The sequence below is a fragment of the Coregonus clupeaformis genome, unplaced genomic scaffold (genome assembly GCF_020615455.1).
Source record: "Coregonus clupeaformis isolate EN_2021a unplaced genomic scaffold, ASM2061545v1 scaf0165, whole genome shotgun sequence".
Taxonomy (NCBI): domain Eukaryota; kingdom Metazoa; phylum Chordata; class Actinopteri; order Salmoniformes; family Salmonidae; genus Coregonus; species Coregonus clupeaformis.
This window is the reverse complement of record NW_025533620.1, coordinates 522,078-540,067: the sequence shown is the minus strand read 5'-3', so window position 1 is coordinate 540,067 and position 17,990 is coordinate 522,078. Positions and strand designations below refer to the sequence as shown.

General features: G+C 46.2%; 1 protein-coding gene across 2 annotated transcripts; it reads left to right on the top strand.

The window, feature by feature from the left end:
* The first annotated feature begins 87 nt into the window (after positions 1-87).
* On the top strand, positions 88-16,446 carry LOC121582324 (neuropilin and tolloid-like protein 2). 2 transcript variants are annotated; one of them, XM_041898040.2, is made up of 9 exons: positions 88-503; positions 3,322-3,378; positions 3,538-3,684; positions 5,365-5,613; positions 5,907-5,954; positions 6,363-6,490; positions 7,170-7,398; positions 15,528-15,641; positions 15,767-16,446. In XM_041898040.2, the coding sequence occupies exons 1-9, from the start codon at positions 494-496 to the stop codon at positions 16,438-16,440; spliced, it is 1,656 nt and encodes a 551-aa protein (XP_041753974.2). In that variant the 5' UTR covers positions 88-493; the 3' UTR covers positions 16,441-16,446. The 2 variants fall into 2 exon arrangements, with proteins under 2 accessions (XP_041753974.2, XP_045069815.1); XM_045213880.1 differs by lacking the exons at positions 3,322-3,378; positions 3,538-3,684.
* Positions 16,447-17,990: the final 1,544 nt, after the last annotated feature.

The following is a 17,990-nucleotide window of genomic DNA, read 5'->3' as shown; positions in this document are numbered from 1 at the left end:
GGGAGAGATAACGCTGCGGATTTTACACTCGGTGATGGGGTACATGCGTACAAGCTGCTCATTCACGCAATCATCGCCCAGAGCTTAAATGAGCCTTGTTTAGTGCCATTACTTCAGTTCAGCCAGAGACCACTCTGTGCGTCTCTCTGTGCGCGTCTCTCGGATACTCCGCTGCTCAACCTCACTGGACAATACAACCTGCTTTAATAATAGCATATGTTGCATTTGGAACTACAAGACATCTATCTAGATGGAATTAACGTTGTATTTAATACTAATCGGGAGTGGTTGAAGAAGAAGCGCGTGTTTTCCTCAAAGGAAATTCGGAGTGCATGGTTGTCTTTCTGACTATGGAATTAAGGCGATCAATGAAAAGTTGGATTTTATGAACAGCGACTCATTGCCTTGGATCCATAAAATGGAGAGATAAAGCGTGTAACTCCCCAAGCTTAAGAAGGAGAACGTATTTGGCACCACCACACAGGGAGAGGAAATGCACAGAGGTGAGTTTTACTGAGCATCGGAGTGCTTTTGGATCGCATTTAAGGACCACTGATATGATACAGAAGGCTAATAATCCCTCGCATCGACTGTGATATAATTCATCCCTTATTCTTCTGCAATATAGGCAAAACTCATCCTTACCAAATGTCTCCTGTAGCTCAGTTGGTAGAGCGTGGCGCTTGCAACGCCAGGGTTGTGGGTTCGTTTCCCACAGGGGGCCAGTATGAAAATGTATATCACTCACTAACTGTAAGTCGCTCTGGATAAGTGCGTCTTGCAAATGACTTAAATGTAATTGTCTCCCGTTTTATTTTATTTTGCGCCAAGTTGTTTTATTGTGTTCATGTTTGCAAGTAGTGAATGGGATCGCCATCTGCAGGTTTACTTATATTCAGTTATATATTCTATTAGCTTTTTAGGTTACTGCAAGGGTTATCTTTGAAATGTGCCAATATCCTCTCTTATAAAATGTGACATTTGCACAAGGCTACACAATCCGGAAGAATGCATTCCAATTTAGGCTGCTTTTCTGTTAACACCTAAGGTCGATGTCTAAATATCTAAATAGCATTTTAAAAAAATCCCCTTAAAGAATATATAGATATCTGTTATTTTGCATTGGATGCGTCTCGATCCACCTGTGTAACACTTCTGCATCTGTGGTGACAGGGCTTAGACTCTTATGGGTTAATAACTTGATTTCTGATCTCAAGTCATGTGTGATGAATACATATGGAATCGGCAAATAGCCTAATTTATGTAGGAGTTGAAAATCGCTGTGTTTTAGCAGAACTGCGCATGGGAGCGTGGTGCTGAAGTGACAGCTCCTGCTGATTCGCGCCACATCTGGGACAAGGCCACAGCTGCGGTTTGCAGCTCATTTTGAGCCACGATATTCTGCTCTGAAATCATTGTGTTTTGTACTGTACTGTAGGCCTATTATTTAAAGGTACTGTCAAGTATTGTTTAAGACACCTAGCATGTAAACTGCACTGAATCTTATCACGGAGGGGGAGAACCTCATGTTGAGCTCATTTCAGTAGGCCTGGGCTATTTCAGTCACGAAAGGCACGAAGTCTAGTCGTCTAAATAGTATTAACAACAACTGAATGTAGCGTTCTAACTCTGTATAGCCCTATGTTTCATTTTTGTAATATAATTGCAGAATCAAAATCAAAATGCATCAGCCAACGTCCAACAGGGACATATCTATGCTTTTGGGGTTCATTTAAACAAGCAATGTGGTAGGCCATCCATTTTTATTTAAAATGCTCTCCCATTCATGTTCTTCGGGTAGTGTAGGCTATCTTTTAAAGGCATTCAACCTTTTCGAATCAGACCTACAGGCCCATTCAAAGCTGTTTGAACCAACTGTGTTCTACAATGAATGCCTGCCATAGACTGCTTTTAAGAGGTAGTTATGGTCTTTCAGTGGTCCCCCATAGTGGGGTAGTATCCAGAAAGGACAAATCTATGTGAATAGACTAATAGTCAGGCCATGCATGGAAAGGTGTGTGTACACGGTGTGGCCTTTTGGCCTTCAACGTATCAAGGCCAGGAAGAGAGAGGGTGTGTATAGTAGAGAACATGCTGTCTGATATCTTTTTGCAAGCCTGGGTGGCTGTAGTCAATCCATGTTTCATTATGCATCTGTCAGGCTCACGCTCGCGGTTTAATGTGATATAAGTAGCACAGTCATTTAAAATCCGTTGGGGGTAAACCTACGTCGGCTTATCTGGAGAAGACAGTAGTGTTGTGGGCTGAAATGTGCACAGGGGTACTGCGAGCAGTTTTAGCACTGATATAATACACAATGCAGTGCTGTTGCTGCTGTCTCCGGATGCCTGTCTCTCATTGTGGCATCACGCCTGCGAGCCTTATCCCATTTGTTCTGGTGCTGTCTTCATTCAGGACAGGATACTGGAGGGCTGGCGATGCTCTGATAGGCCTGACGATGTGGGCCTACCAATGAGTGCTCCCTGTCACACCATCAGAGGACAATATGATAACACATACACAGATATACAGCCTTCTTTATTTAGCTGTAACTGGTATGGAGGAGATAGCTCTTTAGGCAGCAATCTGAATTCGGCTTCAGGCTTTTGGTTATAATATGTCTTCGGTCCGATAAGAGGCTTTTTTAATAAGCTCTCAATGGCACAACCTATGAAATATAATGGTAGGGATACATCTACAAGACCCATGGATCAATATTCTGTAAAGTATTGTTGCACATCATGCACACTTGGTGCATACAAGTTCATGAATTGCAAGATGCATCTTTACTGTCAATGTCATTGGCTCTTTCACTGTGTGTGTGTGCTTGTGTAGGTGTGCTTGTGTGTGTGTGTGTGTGTGTGTGTGTGTGTGTGTGTGTGTGTGTGTGTGTGTGTGTGTGTGTGTGTGTGTGTGTGTGTGTGTGTGTGTGTGTGCTTGCTTGCACTGTTATGTTAGGTTATTATGGATATAAGTAGGGCTATAATTCTTAATGCTGTCCGGTCTGCATCACAGCTGTTCCAATAATCACACATACACAATTTAGTTTAAAAAAAGAAAAGGTTTATAATTATTTCACCCAACAGAAAAGAAGGCATGTTTCTCATTTAAACTGGTAATTACTATTTCCTATCTTAACTAGCAGATTTCAAGCTTCACATAATTGCTTTTTAATGAGGGATGTGTGAGCTAGTTTGTTAGATTGCCTATTATTTCAATACTTTGATTACATTGTTTTTACCTGTTCCAGTCGTATTAAATGGTACTTTTATGAAAAATAAGGGTGCAAATCATTGACATTGTAATGTTTTTCTCTTACAGCCTGGGTACTCCTTATTCTGATAGAAGAGGGATTTGCTCTGGCACAGAGAACTAAAGGTGCGTCTCCTGTTGTCATCATGTCAGATTATGGGGGAATAATTGGTCACGTTGTAGCACATAAATCATTTTCACTGGCAGAATCACAATAAATTGATCTAATCCCATACATATCCCAATTCAAACATGGTCTTGATTCTTTTCACTGTCTTTTATCAGAGTCCTTTTCTCAGAATGAAAGCAGTCCACCTCAGAATCTTAACGAATGTGGCACCTGGGTCCGCAACATCAACGGGGGAGTCTTCACATCCCCCAACTACCCCAACACATACCCCCCTAACAAGGAGTGTGTTTACATCTTGGAAGGTACATGTCTGTTTATGCCCGCTCACACAAAAATAGCCTCAGCAGTGCCTTAGAATGTGGATAATAGCTTCTTATTGGTTTGTTGCAATTTTGACAGCCTGCCAGTCACTATATACACCTTATCAGAGTCATGTCATCCAAAAGTCCCAAACCTATATGATTGTGGTAAAACTCAGCCGAGACTAACTAGGCTGCAGGAACTGATAGTGTGATTTCATCAGTTGGAGGAAAATTGAAGACTTGGTGAAGCTCAATGGCTCCCTCTGTGGATACATCAACTAGCATAGCCATGGAACCTACCTTGACAAAACAGCATTGACAATCCAAATAATCAATGAGCAGGGCTTAACAAGGCCAATTCTCCAGATCATCATGACTCAAACCCAATAATGAATTGCATCGTTCATCTCTCATCTCCAAAGGTCTTACGAGGGTGAGACACTCAATACTCATCAGTCAGAAGTGTCAGTCAACCTGGTTTATATTTCACAATTCATGGCTTGTTGACTGCATTGCAGAGACTTTTGTCTCTCATATTATGTGACTTTTGGTTGGTGATTGTGTATTTCTTCTATTGTTTCAGTGTGTTGTTGTATTGAGTTATCAAGCTTAGCTGTGCAACACTATCTTTGGTATGTATCTAGCTAATTTGAACTGAGAGCTCTTGTTTCTAATCCTTACCAGGGGAAATATACATGTGATTTAGGTTTGTGATAACAGTAGTGACAGCTTGGCTGAATCTGTACGGTAGGCATCCATCATTTATTCCTGTTTAAAATAGTGACATTATTGCTTCCCACATACCTTCGAAGTACAGCTCATTTGTTTCGGTGTGTGTGCTGGCGGTGACATTATTTGTGTCAGTGTGGGTGAGCTAGTGACATGATTTGTCTTTACGTGTGTGTCTGAGCTGTGACGTCATCATTTAAATGGTGGGATCATTTGTTTCAGTTCAAAGGCATTACCCTCTCTTATCAATTTTTCTACCGTTTCCCATTTTATCATAGCAGGCAGTCTGATGTATATGTAATTCATCTATGAAGACAGGAATTAGCTGGCCTTTTAAAAAAATGGTATGTGCAAGTGGGAGTCATGTTGATTCTGGGAGACTACTTGAGCCAGTCATGTAGGGTGGGATTTACATGATGTGAACTTCTAAACTCAAATGTATGGTCCAAGTTTTGTGTTTTGGTTCAGAACCTGTAAGGAAACATGCTGACATGTCAAGTCATGTCAAGTCATGTGTGTATGCATCAGCAAATGTGCGTTAGTGTAAGGGCCCAATTTAATACGTATCACCGAAGTTCAGCGCTACAGCGCAATTTAAATTTAAAGGCAATGTTCCCACGTTTGTGGAGACTGCATTCATGGTAAATCCTGCATATGTCGGCTCAATCAAAAATTACCTTTACATTTCAATCTGGCTATAGCGCTGAACTTCAGCGATATGGATTGAATCGAGCCCTAAGCATGGGTACCTTTGTGTATTTATGCAGGCATCCATAAACTGGCTGTGCATATGAGTAGAAAACAGGAGTTTAGCAGATTTTTAAACAAGTTTGTATGCAGACTGAGACCCTGCTGTACTGGTAAACGCAGTCCATGGAGCAAAGCCTTTTAGCAAAAACTAAACCCAACACACCCCTAACACTCCTCCTCCTCCTCTATCACCTCCTCCAGCTCTCCCTCGTCAAAGAATCCAGTTGGCCTTTGATAAGAACTACTACATGGAGCCCTCCTTTGAGTGCCGCTTTGATCATATCGAGGTACGGGATGGTCCATTTGGCTTCTCACCGATCATCGACCGCTTCTGTGGGTCGAAGAGCCCAGGCCTGGTCACATCCACGGGCCGCTTCATGTGGATCAAGTTCACCAGCGACGAGGAGCTGGAGGGTGTTGGGTTCCGTATCAAATACACCTTTATAGCAGGTACACCTGTTCTCAGTTAGAGCTAGCCTACTGGGCATATCATCATTACATACACATTCATAGGTGTGGATAAGAAGGACTACAGCACATCCACAAATTTACTGTCAAAGGCCATCCAATTTTATACACTAGGACACTGAAATCAGCGTCTCACATCGGGCCACAGATATTAGCTCCCAATGGTCTTCCCCAGTTTATCTGGCTTACTTTAATGGGATCTTATCACTTTTCTTTACTCGTGAATTCCAGCTCTGTGGATCAAGACTCATGTGCTTTCCTGTTTATAATTTCAGACCCAGATTTTCATCTGCATGTGGGTGGACTGTTAAACCCGATTCCAGGTAAGCTCTTCAATATTTCACCGGTGTGTCCGATCCAATTTGAAGAGCTCTGTGCTCTAAAGCTTACTGGGTGCTATCTTTCACTGACACATGCTCTCTCACACACAGAGACACCTCTCTTTCTCCTCTCTCTCACTTTCTCTCTCTTTCTCTCTCTTTCTCTCTCTCCTCTCTCTCTCTCTCTCTCTCTCTCTCTCACTTTCTCTCTCTTTCTCCTTTCTCTCTCTCTCCTCTCTCTCCTTTCTCTCTCTCTCACTCACTTTCTCTCTCTCTCTTCCTCTCTAGTTTCTTTGTTCCCGTTTTTCTATCTCTTCCCTTATGCTCACCTTTCCTTCTTCTGCAATCCTTCTCTTATCCATAACCCCCCTCCCCTGTCCTTCCCCCGTCCTCACCTTTCTCTCTCCTCAGATTGTCAGTTTGAGATTGGTGGCTATGATGGTGTTATCCGCTCCAGTCAGGTAGAAGAGGAGGATAAGATTAAGACTGGTGATGCTCTGGACTGTATCTGGACCATCCGCGCTCCTCCTCAGTCCAAGGTGAACATCTTGTTCCCCCCCTCCTTCTCTCCAGTGGCTAAATGGGTAATCACGTCACTCACTGCAGAGGTCCAGCCACTGAAAAACCACCAATTGATTAGAACACAAGAGACTGGGAGTAAGACATAACAGTCCCCTGACCCTCTCTCTGCTGTGGAAACAATGAAGGGTATCTCAAATTAGCAGTAGCCTAACCAGGGCAGCAGGTATTAGGCCAATGATGCAGAAATAGCAGAAAAACAGAATCAGCAGTACTGGGAATGAAGCTAAAAGCATCCTCTTGATGTCTGCAGTCTTATGAGTTCAAATGTGCTAAAGAGGCTGGATTGTTCCGGGCTGAATTCACAAGGTGCTCGCTAGAACGATACAGAGACAGGTTAGATATGGACAGAATGTTAAGATTAGAGCCTATCCCGTGGGTGCAAAGCAGCAATATTGTACTCAAAAGATTTAGTTGTGCAACTCTTCATCTGAGGTCAATGTTTCCTGGTGGTTGTGTGCTATACAATTGGGCTAAGCCTACCAGGATAGGCTTAGCCCAAGTATGAGTGTATTATCCTTCAGTACCAATATCCCTTTTTAAATGCTTCAATTTTCACTTAATTTGTGTTAATTTCTTTCTGAATGTCAGCAGAGTAGCCATGGTTCTGTGTTGTGATGTGGTGATTTCTGGCTGTAGATTTACATTCGGTTCCTGGAATACCAGATGGAGCACTCCAACGAGTGCAATAAGAACTTTGTGGCAGTGTACGATGGCAGCAGTGCCATAGAAAACCTAAAGGCCAAGTTCTGCAGCACCGTGGCTAATGACGTCATGCTAGCCAACGGGGTGGGAGTGGTGAGGATGTGGGCCGATGAGAAGAGCCGACTCAGCCGCTTCCAGATGCTCTTCACCTCATTCGTCGACCGTGAGTGTTCTCCTTATTTTATCAGAAATCTTACTTGCAGTTATTGTGGGCCGTCTAAACCAAGAGTTAATTTGGAGATAAATAATTACGATCAGTCTGGGTACTTTATCAATTGGCAGGTCCTCTTGTCTCCATGTTTTTTATTCTCATGATTTAGTGGTCAGTATTTTGTCCAGACACACAGCAGATGTATGGAAGGTTGGAAGAGATAGATGGGGCCAACTGCCTACTATTATTATTGATTTATTGACGACATCTACATCCTCTGAATAGTAAATAACTGACTGACATTCAACTCTCATTTTAGAAATGGAAAGTTAATTAAAGTTGCATACTATGCAGTGATATCGCAAAGCCAATTATTTTCCCTTTGCTGAGTACCTCAAAGAAAATGACAAGTTATTGATATGCAGGTAACAGTGTAACACATTGGCCATAATTATGGGTCATCATTCACAATGGACAAGTGGGATTTATCTTCCATTGATGAATGGAAAAGCTGAATAATGTGTTATTATTATGTTAGTAAATTAGCTTTTTTTGTTTAACCCTTTACACTCTTGGCCTATATGGATAGGGCTAATTTTAAATGTTTCTTAGGCTTTCACAAGGAAATTCAGAGAAACCGATAGTAATTTTGGTGTGCACAGAATGGAGTCATGAGTGCATTCAGGTGCATGATCTGTGGAAAATTTTCTTCACAATAGACAAACATAGGCTCATTCTGTTCAGAACAACCCAGGGTATGACGTCCTGTCATCTTGTAACTTGACATCAAAGATAGAGATCATAAACGTTGACACTGTATATGACATGAGTTTTATGATATGGAAATGTAAAGTGCACATTTGGACTCACAGGTGTTTGGCATGCTTGTATGACATCAAAGCGGTATTTATTACAATCCTCAATGTCTCATCTTTCAAAATACATCAAGTCCTTTTAATTTATCGCATTTCCCTCACTAAAACAACAAAAATGTGTAAATGTTGCCCAATTAGCGGGAGGGATGAGGCAACTTCTTGTCGCGTGCAGTGCTCAAGTTCAGAACGGCTGTCAGTCAAAACCCGTACAGTGCTGTGAAGCGCAGAGCCTGACCCCTGACATAATTTATAGCATGTTACTGTACAGCCACTGCGTTCCAATGTAGGTGCGTATCAGTGTCCAAATCTGCCATTTTCAACACGTATACGGGTATGAGTGTAAAGGGCTACAGAACTTCTGAAGGAAATGTGTGTGTTTTTTCCACATCTAATCATGGCATGGGGTTTTTAAACTAGATGATTTAATTTCAGAGAGACAAATAGATATATCCGCCTCATTCTCAGAGAAGAAAGTAGTACTGCAAGGTTTTACACAGTCAAATGTGACAAATAATTACATTTTTATTAAATAACTTTACAAATTATACATTTATGAAATCAATATATATATATCTCAATACAGTATTATGAGATTTGGGCTCTGGTCAAAAGTAGTGCACTATATAGAGAATACGGTGCCCTGTGGGACGAGACCTAACTCTAACCAAACACTATAGCATGAGGTTAGATTTATGATGGGTTTCATTTATATGTTAAATATACATTCCAGCTAAACATTCCAGCTAAACAATGGATATATAGTATTTTGCTAAATCTATTAATAAACATTCTGAGAACAGTAATATTTCACACACATAAAGGTACCCATAACCATTAATTTCTCATGAAATAAAAAACAAATGTGAAGAATTAGTCGATATAGAGTTTTGAAAATAAACTCTTCAGTTGTTCCTCCGCCATTGTCACGGTTTCGGCCGAGGCTGCTCCTCTTCCTTGTTCGGGCAGGCTTCGGCGGTCGTCGTCTCCGGAGTACTAGCTGCCACCGTTCTATGTTTCATGTTCATTTGGTTTTGTCTGTTCATAACACCTGTCCCTTATTTTTGTCTTAATTGTTCCCTTATTTAGTTTCGTGTGTTTGGGTCAGGTGTTATGCGTGATTGTTTATGTCAGCCTGCTTCTACGAGTTTGTTCTCTCGTTATTTGTGTATTTTCTAGAGCTCGCACTGTGTGCGCTTTTCTTGTTGTTTCCGCACTGTGTTTTCGTGCGTAATTGTTCGCGCCACCCGGTTGGGTTGGCGACTGATTTTGTGTTTGGACTTTAGTAAAGTTCTGTTGAAGTCCTCCTGGTTTCCTGCGCCTGATTCCTACTCATCCACCTACACCACTCTGACAGAATCACGCATCCTTTCCATGGAATCAGCAGGAGCGACCGCGCCGACAGCCGAGATGGATGAACGTCTTCGTGGTCAGGAGGACCGCATCAACCAGGTCTGTCATGCCCTGGAGAGGGTGATGAATACGCTGCACCGATGGGAGACCAGCGGGGTTCCCACACCTCCACGAACCGAACCAGCCCCATCGGTCAGCCCTCCTGTCTCATCTCCGGAACCTAGTGGGATTCGGCTCTCGCTCCCGAGGGCGTACGACGGCTCCACTGCCGGGTGTCAAGGGTTCCTGCTGCAGGTGGAGCTCTACCTCGCCACCGTACACCCGGCGCCCCTCGGGACACGAGAGCGTCTCAGCCCTCATCTCCTGTCTCACCGGCAAGGCGTTGGAGTGGGCCAACGCCGAGTGGAGGAGAATGGACGCCGCTACCACGAACTATGCGGAGTTCTCCCGCCGCTTCCGTGCTGTGTTCGACCATCCACCAGAAGGGAAGGCGGCGGGGGAACGTCTATTCTACCTCCGACAGGGGATGAGGAGCGCCCATGACTTTGCCTTGGAGTTTCGGACCCTAGCGGCTGATGCAGGGTGGAATGAGCGGGCCCATATCGACCATTTCCGCTGCAGCCTCCGGGAGGACGTCCAGCGAGAGTTGGCGTGCAGGGACACGTCGTTGACGTTCGACCAGCTGGTCGACATGGCCATCCGGCTGGATACCCTGCTCGCCACCCGTGGGCGTCCCCGGAGGGGGGTTCGCCCATTCCACTCTCCAGCACCTCCGAGCCGAGCCCTATGGAGCTCGGAGGTGCTGGCGCTAGGAAACGGAGGAGGAGGAGCCCGAGGGGACCCGGCCCTTGCACCAACTGTGGTCGTGGAGGGCACACCGCGGCTAGGTGTTGGGGCGGGTCCTCCAGTGAGGGAGATGGCAGGTCACGCATTGGGGGTCCCCCAGGTGAGTAGGCGCCCTGCTTACCCAGAGCTTTCTGTCGTGCACCTAACCTTGCCTGTTTGTTTCCCACAGGTTGCACCTCGTGCCCAGCATAAGGCGCTGGTAGATTCCGGCGCAGCTGGGAATTTTGTAGATCGCCAGTTCTGTATAGAGTTAGGGATTCCCCTCCTTCCAGTGGATAAGCCTTTCCCCGTCCATGCCCTAGATAGCCGTCCGTTAGGGTCTGGGTTGATTAGGGAAGTCACAGCACCCCTTCAGATGATGGCGCAGGAGGGTCATGAGGAGAGAATTCAGCTCTATCTGATTGACTCTCCTGCGTATCCGGTAGTGCTGGGTCTTCCCTGGTTGATGACTCATGACCCTATTATTAGGTGGCGAGAGAAAGCTCTTAAAGGGTGGTCTGCTCAATGTGAGGGGCGGTGTCTGGGTGTTTCCATAGGGGCGACCTCGGTGGAGAGTCCGAATCTAATGCCAGCACTGCAGATTCCCCCGAGTATGAGGATTTGGCATTAGCGTTCAGTAAGACTAGGGCGGCGCAGCTGCCGCCTCATAGACGGGGGGATTGTGCGATAGATCTCCAGTCAGGAGCAGCTCTCCCGCGGAGCCATGTGTATCCTTTGTCTCAAGAGGAGAGAAAGGCTATGGAGACATACATTTCTGAGTCTCTTAGACAGGGATACATACGGGCCTCCCGTTTCACCCGCTTCCTCAAGTTTCTTTTTGTGAAGAAAAAGGATGGAGGTCTGCGCCCGTGTATTGATTACCGCGGTCTCAATCAGATCACAGTGAAGTACAGCTATCCACTTCCTCTGATTGCGACGATGACGGGAGTCACTGCACGGTGCGCAGTTCTTTACAAAATTGGATCTTAGGAGCGCATATAACTTGGTGCGCATTCGAGAGGGCGATGAATGGAAGACAGCGTTTAGCACGACTTCCGGACACTACGAGTATCTAGTCATGCCATATGGGTTGATGAATGCTCCCTCAGTCTTCCAATCCTTCGTCGATGAGATCTTCCGGGACATGCAGGGACAGGGAGTAGTTGTGTACATCGACGACATTCTGGTGTATAGTCCTACCCGTGCTGAGCATGTAGCCCTGGTGCGCCGAGTATTGAGGAGGCTGTTGGAGCATGACCTATATGTCAAGGCAGAGAAATGTCTGTTTTTTCAGAAGTCGGTCTCCTTTCTGGGTTACCAGTTATCTGCGTCAGGGGTGAAGATGGAGGTAGACCGGGTGTCAGCTGTGCGTAATTGGCAGACCCCAACCACTGTGAAGGAGGTGCAACGGTTCTTGGGTTTTGCAGTAATTACCGGAGGTTTATCCGGGGTTTTGGACAGGTGGCAGCTCCCATAACGTCTCTGTTAAAGGGGGGTCCGGTGCGCTTGCGGTGGTCAGCTGAGGCGGACAGGGCATTTGGGGAGACTGAAGGACCTGTTTACCTCGGCGCCGGTGTTGGCGCATCCGGATCCCTCTTTACCGTTCCAAGTAGAGGTGGACGCGTCAGAGGCCGGGATAGGGGCCGTTCTTTCCCAGCGTTCTGGCACTCCACCTAAACTCCGTCCCTGTGCGTTTTACTCAAAGAAGCTCAGTCCGGCGGAGCGGGAATTATGACGTAGGAGACAGGGAGCTGTTAGCCGTGGTACAGGCCCTAAAGGTGTGGCGGCATTGGCTCGAGGGGGCTCAACACCCTTTCCTCATTCTAACTGACCATCGTAACCTGGAGTACATCCGGGCAGCTAGGAGACTGAATCCTCGCCAGGCTCGCTGGACTATGTTCCTAGCCCGGTTTGTGTTTAAAATCACATACATCCCTGGGTCCCAGAACGGGAAGGCAGATGCTCTGTCTCGGCGGTATGGCGCAGAGGAGAGGTCAGTTGAGTCCACGCCCATACTACCGGAGTCTTGTCTGGTTGCTCCGGTGGTGTGGGAGGTTGATGGTGAGATCGAGCGGGCGTTACGCACCGACCCGAGTCCTCCACAGTGTCCTGTGGGTCGGACGTCGTTCCGCTCGAGTGCGCGATCGCCTCATTTGTTGGGCTCATACGTCCCCCTCCTCTGGCCATCCGGGTATCGGCCGGACAGTGCACTGCCTTAGCACGAAGTACTGGTGGCCAACGTTAGCTAGGGATGTGAGGATTTATGTCTCCTCCTGTTCGGTGTGTGCCCAGTGTAAGGCGCCCAGACATTTGCCCAGGGGTAAGTTACAACCCCTGCCTATTCCACAACGACCCTGGTCCCACCTCTCGGTGGATTTTGTTACCGACCTTCCCCCCTCACAGGGGAATACTACCATCCTGGTCGTTGTGGATCGGTTCTCTAAGGCCTGTCGTCTCCTTCCCATGCCGGGTCTACCCACTGCCCTACAGACCGCAGAGGCTCTGTTCACCCATGTCTTCCGGCATTACGGGGTACCCGAGGATATAGTGTCTGACCGAGGCCCCCAGTTCACCTCTAGAGTGTGGAGAGCATTTATGGAACGGTTGGGGGTTTCGGTAAGCCTTACCTCGGGTTACCACCCGGAGAGTAATGGGCAGGTTGAACGTGTCAACCAGGATGTGGGTAGGTTTCTGAGGTCATACTGTCAGGGCCGGCCGGAGAAGTGGGTGAGATATGTGCCCTGGGCCGAGATGGCACAGAACTCTCTTCGCCACTCCTCCACCCAACTAACCCCTTTTCAGTGTGTGTTAGGGTACCAGCCGGTTCTGGCACCATGGCATGAGAGCCAGATCGAGGCCCCCGCTGTGGATGAGTGGGTGCGGTGCTCGGAGGAGACGTGGGACGCTGCACACGTCCATCTGCAGCGTGCCATACGTCGACAGAAGACGAGCGCCGACCTACACCGCAGTGAGGGGCCAGTGTACGCACCTGGAGATCGAGTCTGGCTCTCAACCAGAAACCTGCCCCTCCGCCTGCCCTGCCGGAAGCTGGGTCGGCGGTTTGTGGGGCCATTTAAAGTCCTGAGGAGATTGAACGAGGTGAGTTATAGGTTAGAACTACCTGTTGATTACAAAAATATTAACCCCTCGTTCCATGTGTCTCTCCTCAGGCCGGTGGTAGCTGGTCCACTCCAGGACTTTGAGATTGAGGAGACTCCTCCGCCCCCGTTGGACATCGAGGGGCTCCGGCGTATACCGTGAGGTCCATCCTGGATTCTAGACGCCGGATGGGGGGTCTTCAATATCTCGTGGAGTGGGAGGGTACGGCCCGGAGGAGCGGTGCTGGGTGCCAAGGAGGGACGTACTAGACCAGTCCCTACTGACCGATTTCCATCGGGGTCATCCTGCGCGCCCTGCTCGCGTCGTCCGGGTCGTCCCGAGCTCCGGGTCGGCGCACGGCTGGAGCCGCGCGTCAAGGGGGGGTACTGTCACGGTTTCGGCCGAGGCTGCTCCTCTTCCTTGTTCGGGCAGGCTTCGGGCGGTCGTCGTCTCCGGAGTACTAGCTGCCACCGTTCTATGTTTCATGTTCATTTGGTTTTGTCTGTTCATAACACCTGTCCCTTATTTGTGTCTTAATTGTTCCCTTATTTAGTTTCGTGTGTTTGGGTCAGGTGTTATGCGTGATTGTTTATGTCAGCCTGCTTCTACGAGTTTGTTCTCTCGTTATTTGTGTATTTTCTAGAGCTCGCACTGTGTGCGCTTTTCTTGTTGTTTCCGCACTGTGTTTTCGTGCGTAATTGTTCGCGCCACCCGGTTGGGTTGGCGACTGATTTTGTGTTTGGACTTTAGTAAAGTTCTGTTGAAGTCCTCCTGGTTTCCTGCGCCTGATTCCTACTCATCCACCTACACCACTCTGACAGCCATACTGTAATATTTTCATTAAATGCCTGAATAATCAGAGATATATTAATTGCTGTATTCATTTTAGATATTATTTTTTATTCCCTTCGCTGCAGCACTTAATTACCTTTTAAATTCAACAGAGATGTTTTTTAAGAGAGCTCTTAAAACTTTCTGACGCACATTAAACAAGATCACATATTTCATAATGTTTGTCTTGCATTTTAAATTCATGTTGTCCCAACGTCATAGACTGGGGTTCAATTAAAGGACAAAACAGAGACATTAATCTTAGTAATCAGTCATGCCACTTTTACCCGCACTATCACCTTGGATATTTTCGTCCTTATCCTTCTCAGAACATGCAGAATCCTGTACATCATCATTTTCATTACCTCTGTGGTTCTGGGCTCTCTCAGGGGGAACTGAGAAGATGGGGAACACGAACCAGCGCTGACACCCCAGAGAGAGAACAAGCTTTTTGAAGGCGAGAGATGTCTAATCGGTTTGGAAGTGAGCGCATAGTCAGGGGAGCTCCATGCACTCAACGGGAGATGGAAGGCGTCTTATGACCCCTTCATCCTGCTGTCAGAACCGCTTAGCCTCGCGGCAGTGGAGGGGAATGGTTTGGTGTTCGGCCCTAAACAGCGTGTATGTGTCAGTGGTGTAGTGGGACCTGGTGGGGGCTATTGTCTACCTTGCTGTAGTACTGTCTGATGGGGTTTGAGGTGTGTATGGGGGGATTTGGGGTGGCAAGCTGCTCAGACCGCTGATAGAGAATTGGGGAGGGGGGGGGGGGCAGGAGGAAGGGGGTGTAAGTGTGTGGCGGGGGGTAGCCTGTTAGGACCCACAGAACCAGCCTCGCACATCCATCTCCTGGGCCCAGCAGTCACGTTCAATTTACCAGCCTTCTCGGCTGTCTCGTGACTAGCATTGTAAAAGCTAGTTTAGTCAGGAGTCTCAGCGCGCCTGGCCATCTGTGCCTCGTGATGGCCGTCTAAATTGATTTACTGCACTCCATACTCTACGCTGTTTTTCCACTCTACATGGTTGCTAGGAGAAGCAGCCATTTCAATTGCCTATCATGTCATGCAACCTGTAAATGATGATATATGGTTTCAAGTTGCACACATCTAGCGTTTATTGCAGTAGTTTTAATCTTTAATAACTTTACCTTGTCTCTTGTTTCAGCCCCGTGCAATAGCAACACGTTCTTTTGCCATAGCAACATGTGCATCAATAACTCATTGGTGTGTAATGGGGTTCAAAATTGTGTCTACCCCTGGGATGAGAACCATTGTAAGGGTGAGTGAAACTTAAATTTCCCATCATCTATTTTTAATCATTTAGTATTTTTATCATGTGGTAAATTGACTTATGACAACCAAACCATTATAGTAGACTTACTGTTTTTTCCCCTTCACAAACAGAGAAGAAATCCAATGGCCTGTTCCATCAGATCACTAATACCCACGGCACGGTGATCGGCGTGTCCTCAGGCGTGGTTCTAGTCCTACTCATCATCTCCATCCTGGTCCAGATGAAGCAGCCTAGGAAGAAGTTGGTAGCCCGCCGGCCAGTCTTCAACAAGGCTGGCTTCCAGGAGGTCTTTGACCCTCCCCATTACGAGCTTTTCTCCCTCCGTGACAAGGAGATCTCCTCTGACCTGGCCGACCTATCAGAGGAGCTGGAGAGCTACCACAAGCTGCGCCGCTCCTCCACCACGTCGCGCTGTGTCCACGAGCACCATTGTGGCTTGCAGGCCTCGGGGGGCAGCATGAAGCAGAGCCGCACCACCCTCAGCTCCATGGAGCTCTCCTACCACAACGACTTCTCCAAGCCCCCGCCCATGAAGACCTTTAACAGCACCTATAAGAAAAGCTGCTACGGCTACCAACAGACTCACGACTGCGCCGAGAAGGTCATTGAAGACCGCGTCATGGAGGAGATCCCCTGTGAGATCTACGTCCGCGGCGGAGCGGCCGGGCCAAGCGCTGGAAGCACTGGGCCAGGAGGCTGTGGCACTCTCAGCTCCCGCAACGGGGGCCGCAATAACACCAGCATCGTCGACCCCCAGCAGCGCTCAATGTCCATGGACTTCTAGGCGGAGAGGGGGAGAAAAGGAGGAGAGGAACCTGACTCTCATTTATTTTATTTTTTCCTTCTTTTGATCAGTCTAATAGGGAGGAATCTCGCATGCAGATTCAGCCTTTCCCCTGTATGCTCAAAAGAACTGGACACTGCCACACAGGGGAACAGAGACAGATGAAAATGACTTTAGACTGTTTACTGTATTTACATTCATTCACATGCCAAGCACAGATATAGTATGCTTCTCATAACTTATGTTAGTCTTTATTTTTGTCTATGTACTGTATATTAAAACCAGAGTATCAAGCTTCATGTTGTTGCTTGGCTTTTAACCCATTCATTTGGTATTGTTTGATTTGATAAAAATGTGCATATATGATGACAATTATGTGATGCAGGCTATGATTACCACACACACATCCACACACATGCAGAGCCCCAACGAATATTCTATGTCTTGAGGGAACACAGTAAATATACATTCAGAAGTGGCAGTTTTTCATGTAGGATATCTAGACAGAGGAATAGATGTGTTCTCTGTGTGTTTTTTAACATCTTGGGTCCATTTGGGGATTCGAGTTCAGATTCACCACTATAGTGGTGAACCCAGAAGATACAAAACAGGGGGAATCTATAAATGGATTGGGATGCCCACACAAACTCATCGGGTACAGGGTTGAGTTTCCATTAACTTTTGACAAGATAGACAAGAGCTAAAAGGGCCATTCAGGAGTTGATAACAAATTCAGAGTGATGTGAAAAAGTAGCCTAAATAGGCAAGCGACTTTTAATTCAGGAACGTTGATATACCTGAATGGTGGAATAAGGACTAAACAGATGAGATTTTGTCTTCTGAACTGTTGTTTAAAACAAGCACAACCTGTTTCATCAAACAGACAGACATGGGCCACGATTTATTATTTTGATCACTGGTTGTAGGATTTCATTGTTTCATTAAAAGAGACCTTACTCACCTACCTGTGTCTGCCTTTCATTTCATAAGTTAACACTGACAGTTGCTCTGTAATACAAATTACCAAAACCACACAACAACTTGATGAAACAGCATGGGAATTGCAAATAATGATAATACCCTGAAGTGAAGTTTTTGTTTTGTTGATGTGTACAAATACATAGTATTCTTAGCCATTTTTGAAGAATTTCAAATTAGTCTCCAATTCATATTATGTATATTGTAAGTAATTACCATAATTTACTATGCTCAGTCCTATACATATTTTTTTATAAGATTATATTATACATGTAACAGATGTAATAAAAAAAATGTTTGACTGAGTTGCGTGTAACCGGACCTTTTAAAATCCCTCTTCAATCAAAATTAACTCTGTAGCATGCAGTATATAGGATCTTATGTCCATTAGTGTCTGTAGTAATCAATGTCAATTAAATGTAATTTCACTTAATTTACTGTAACACCATTGTCAGATGAGACACACAAAACACAGAGACAGACATAAGCCATAGAGGCCGATTCTCTCACTCCACCACCCAACATCCCAACCACCTCTCTCTGCTGTCATGTTGCATTAGACATTATGAGAG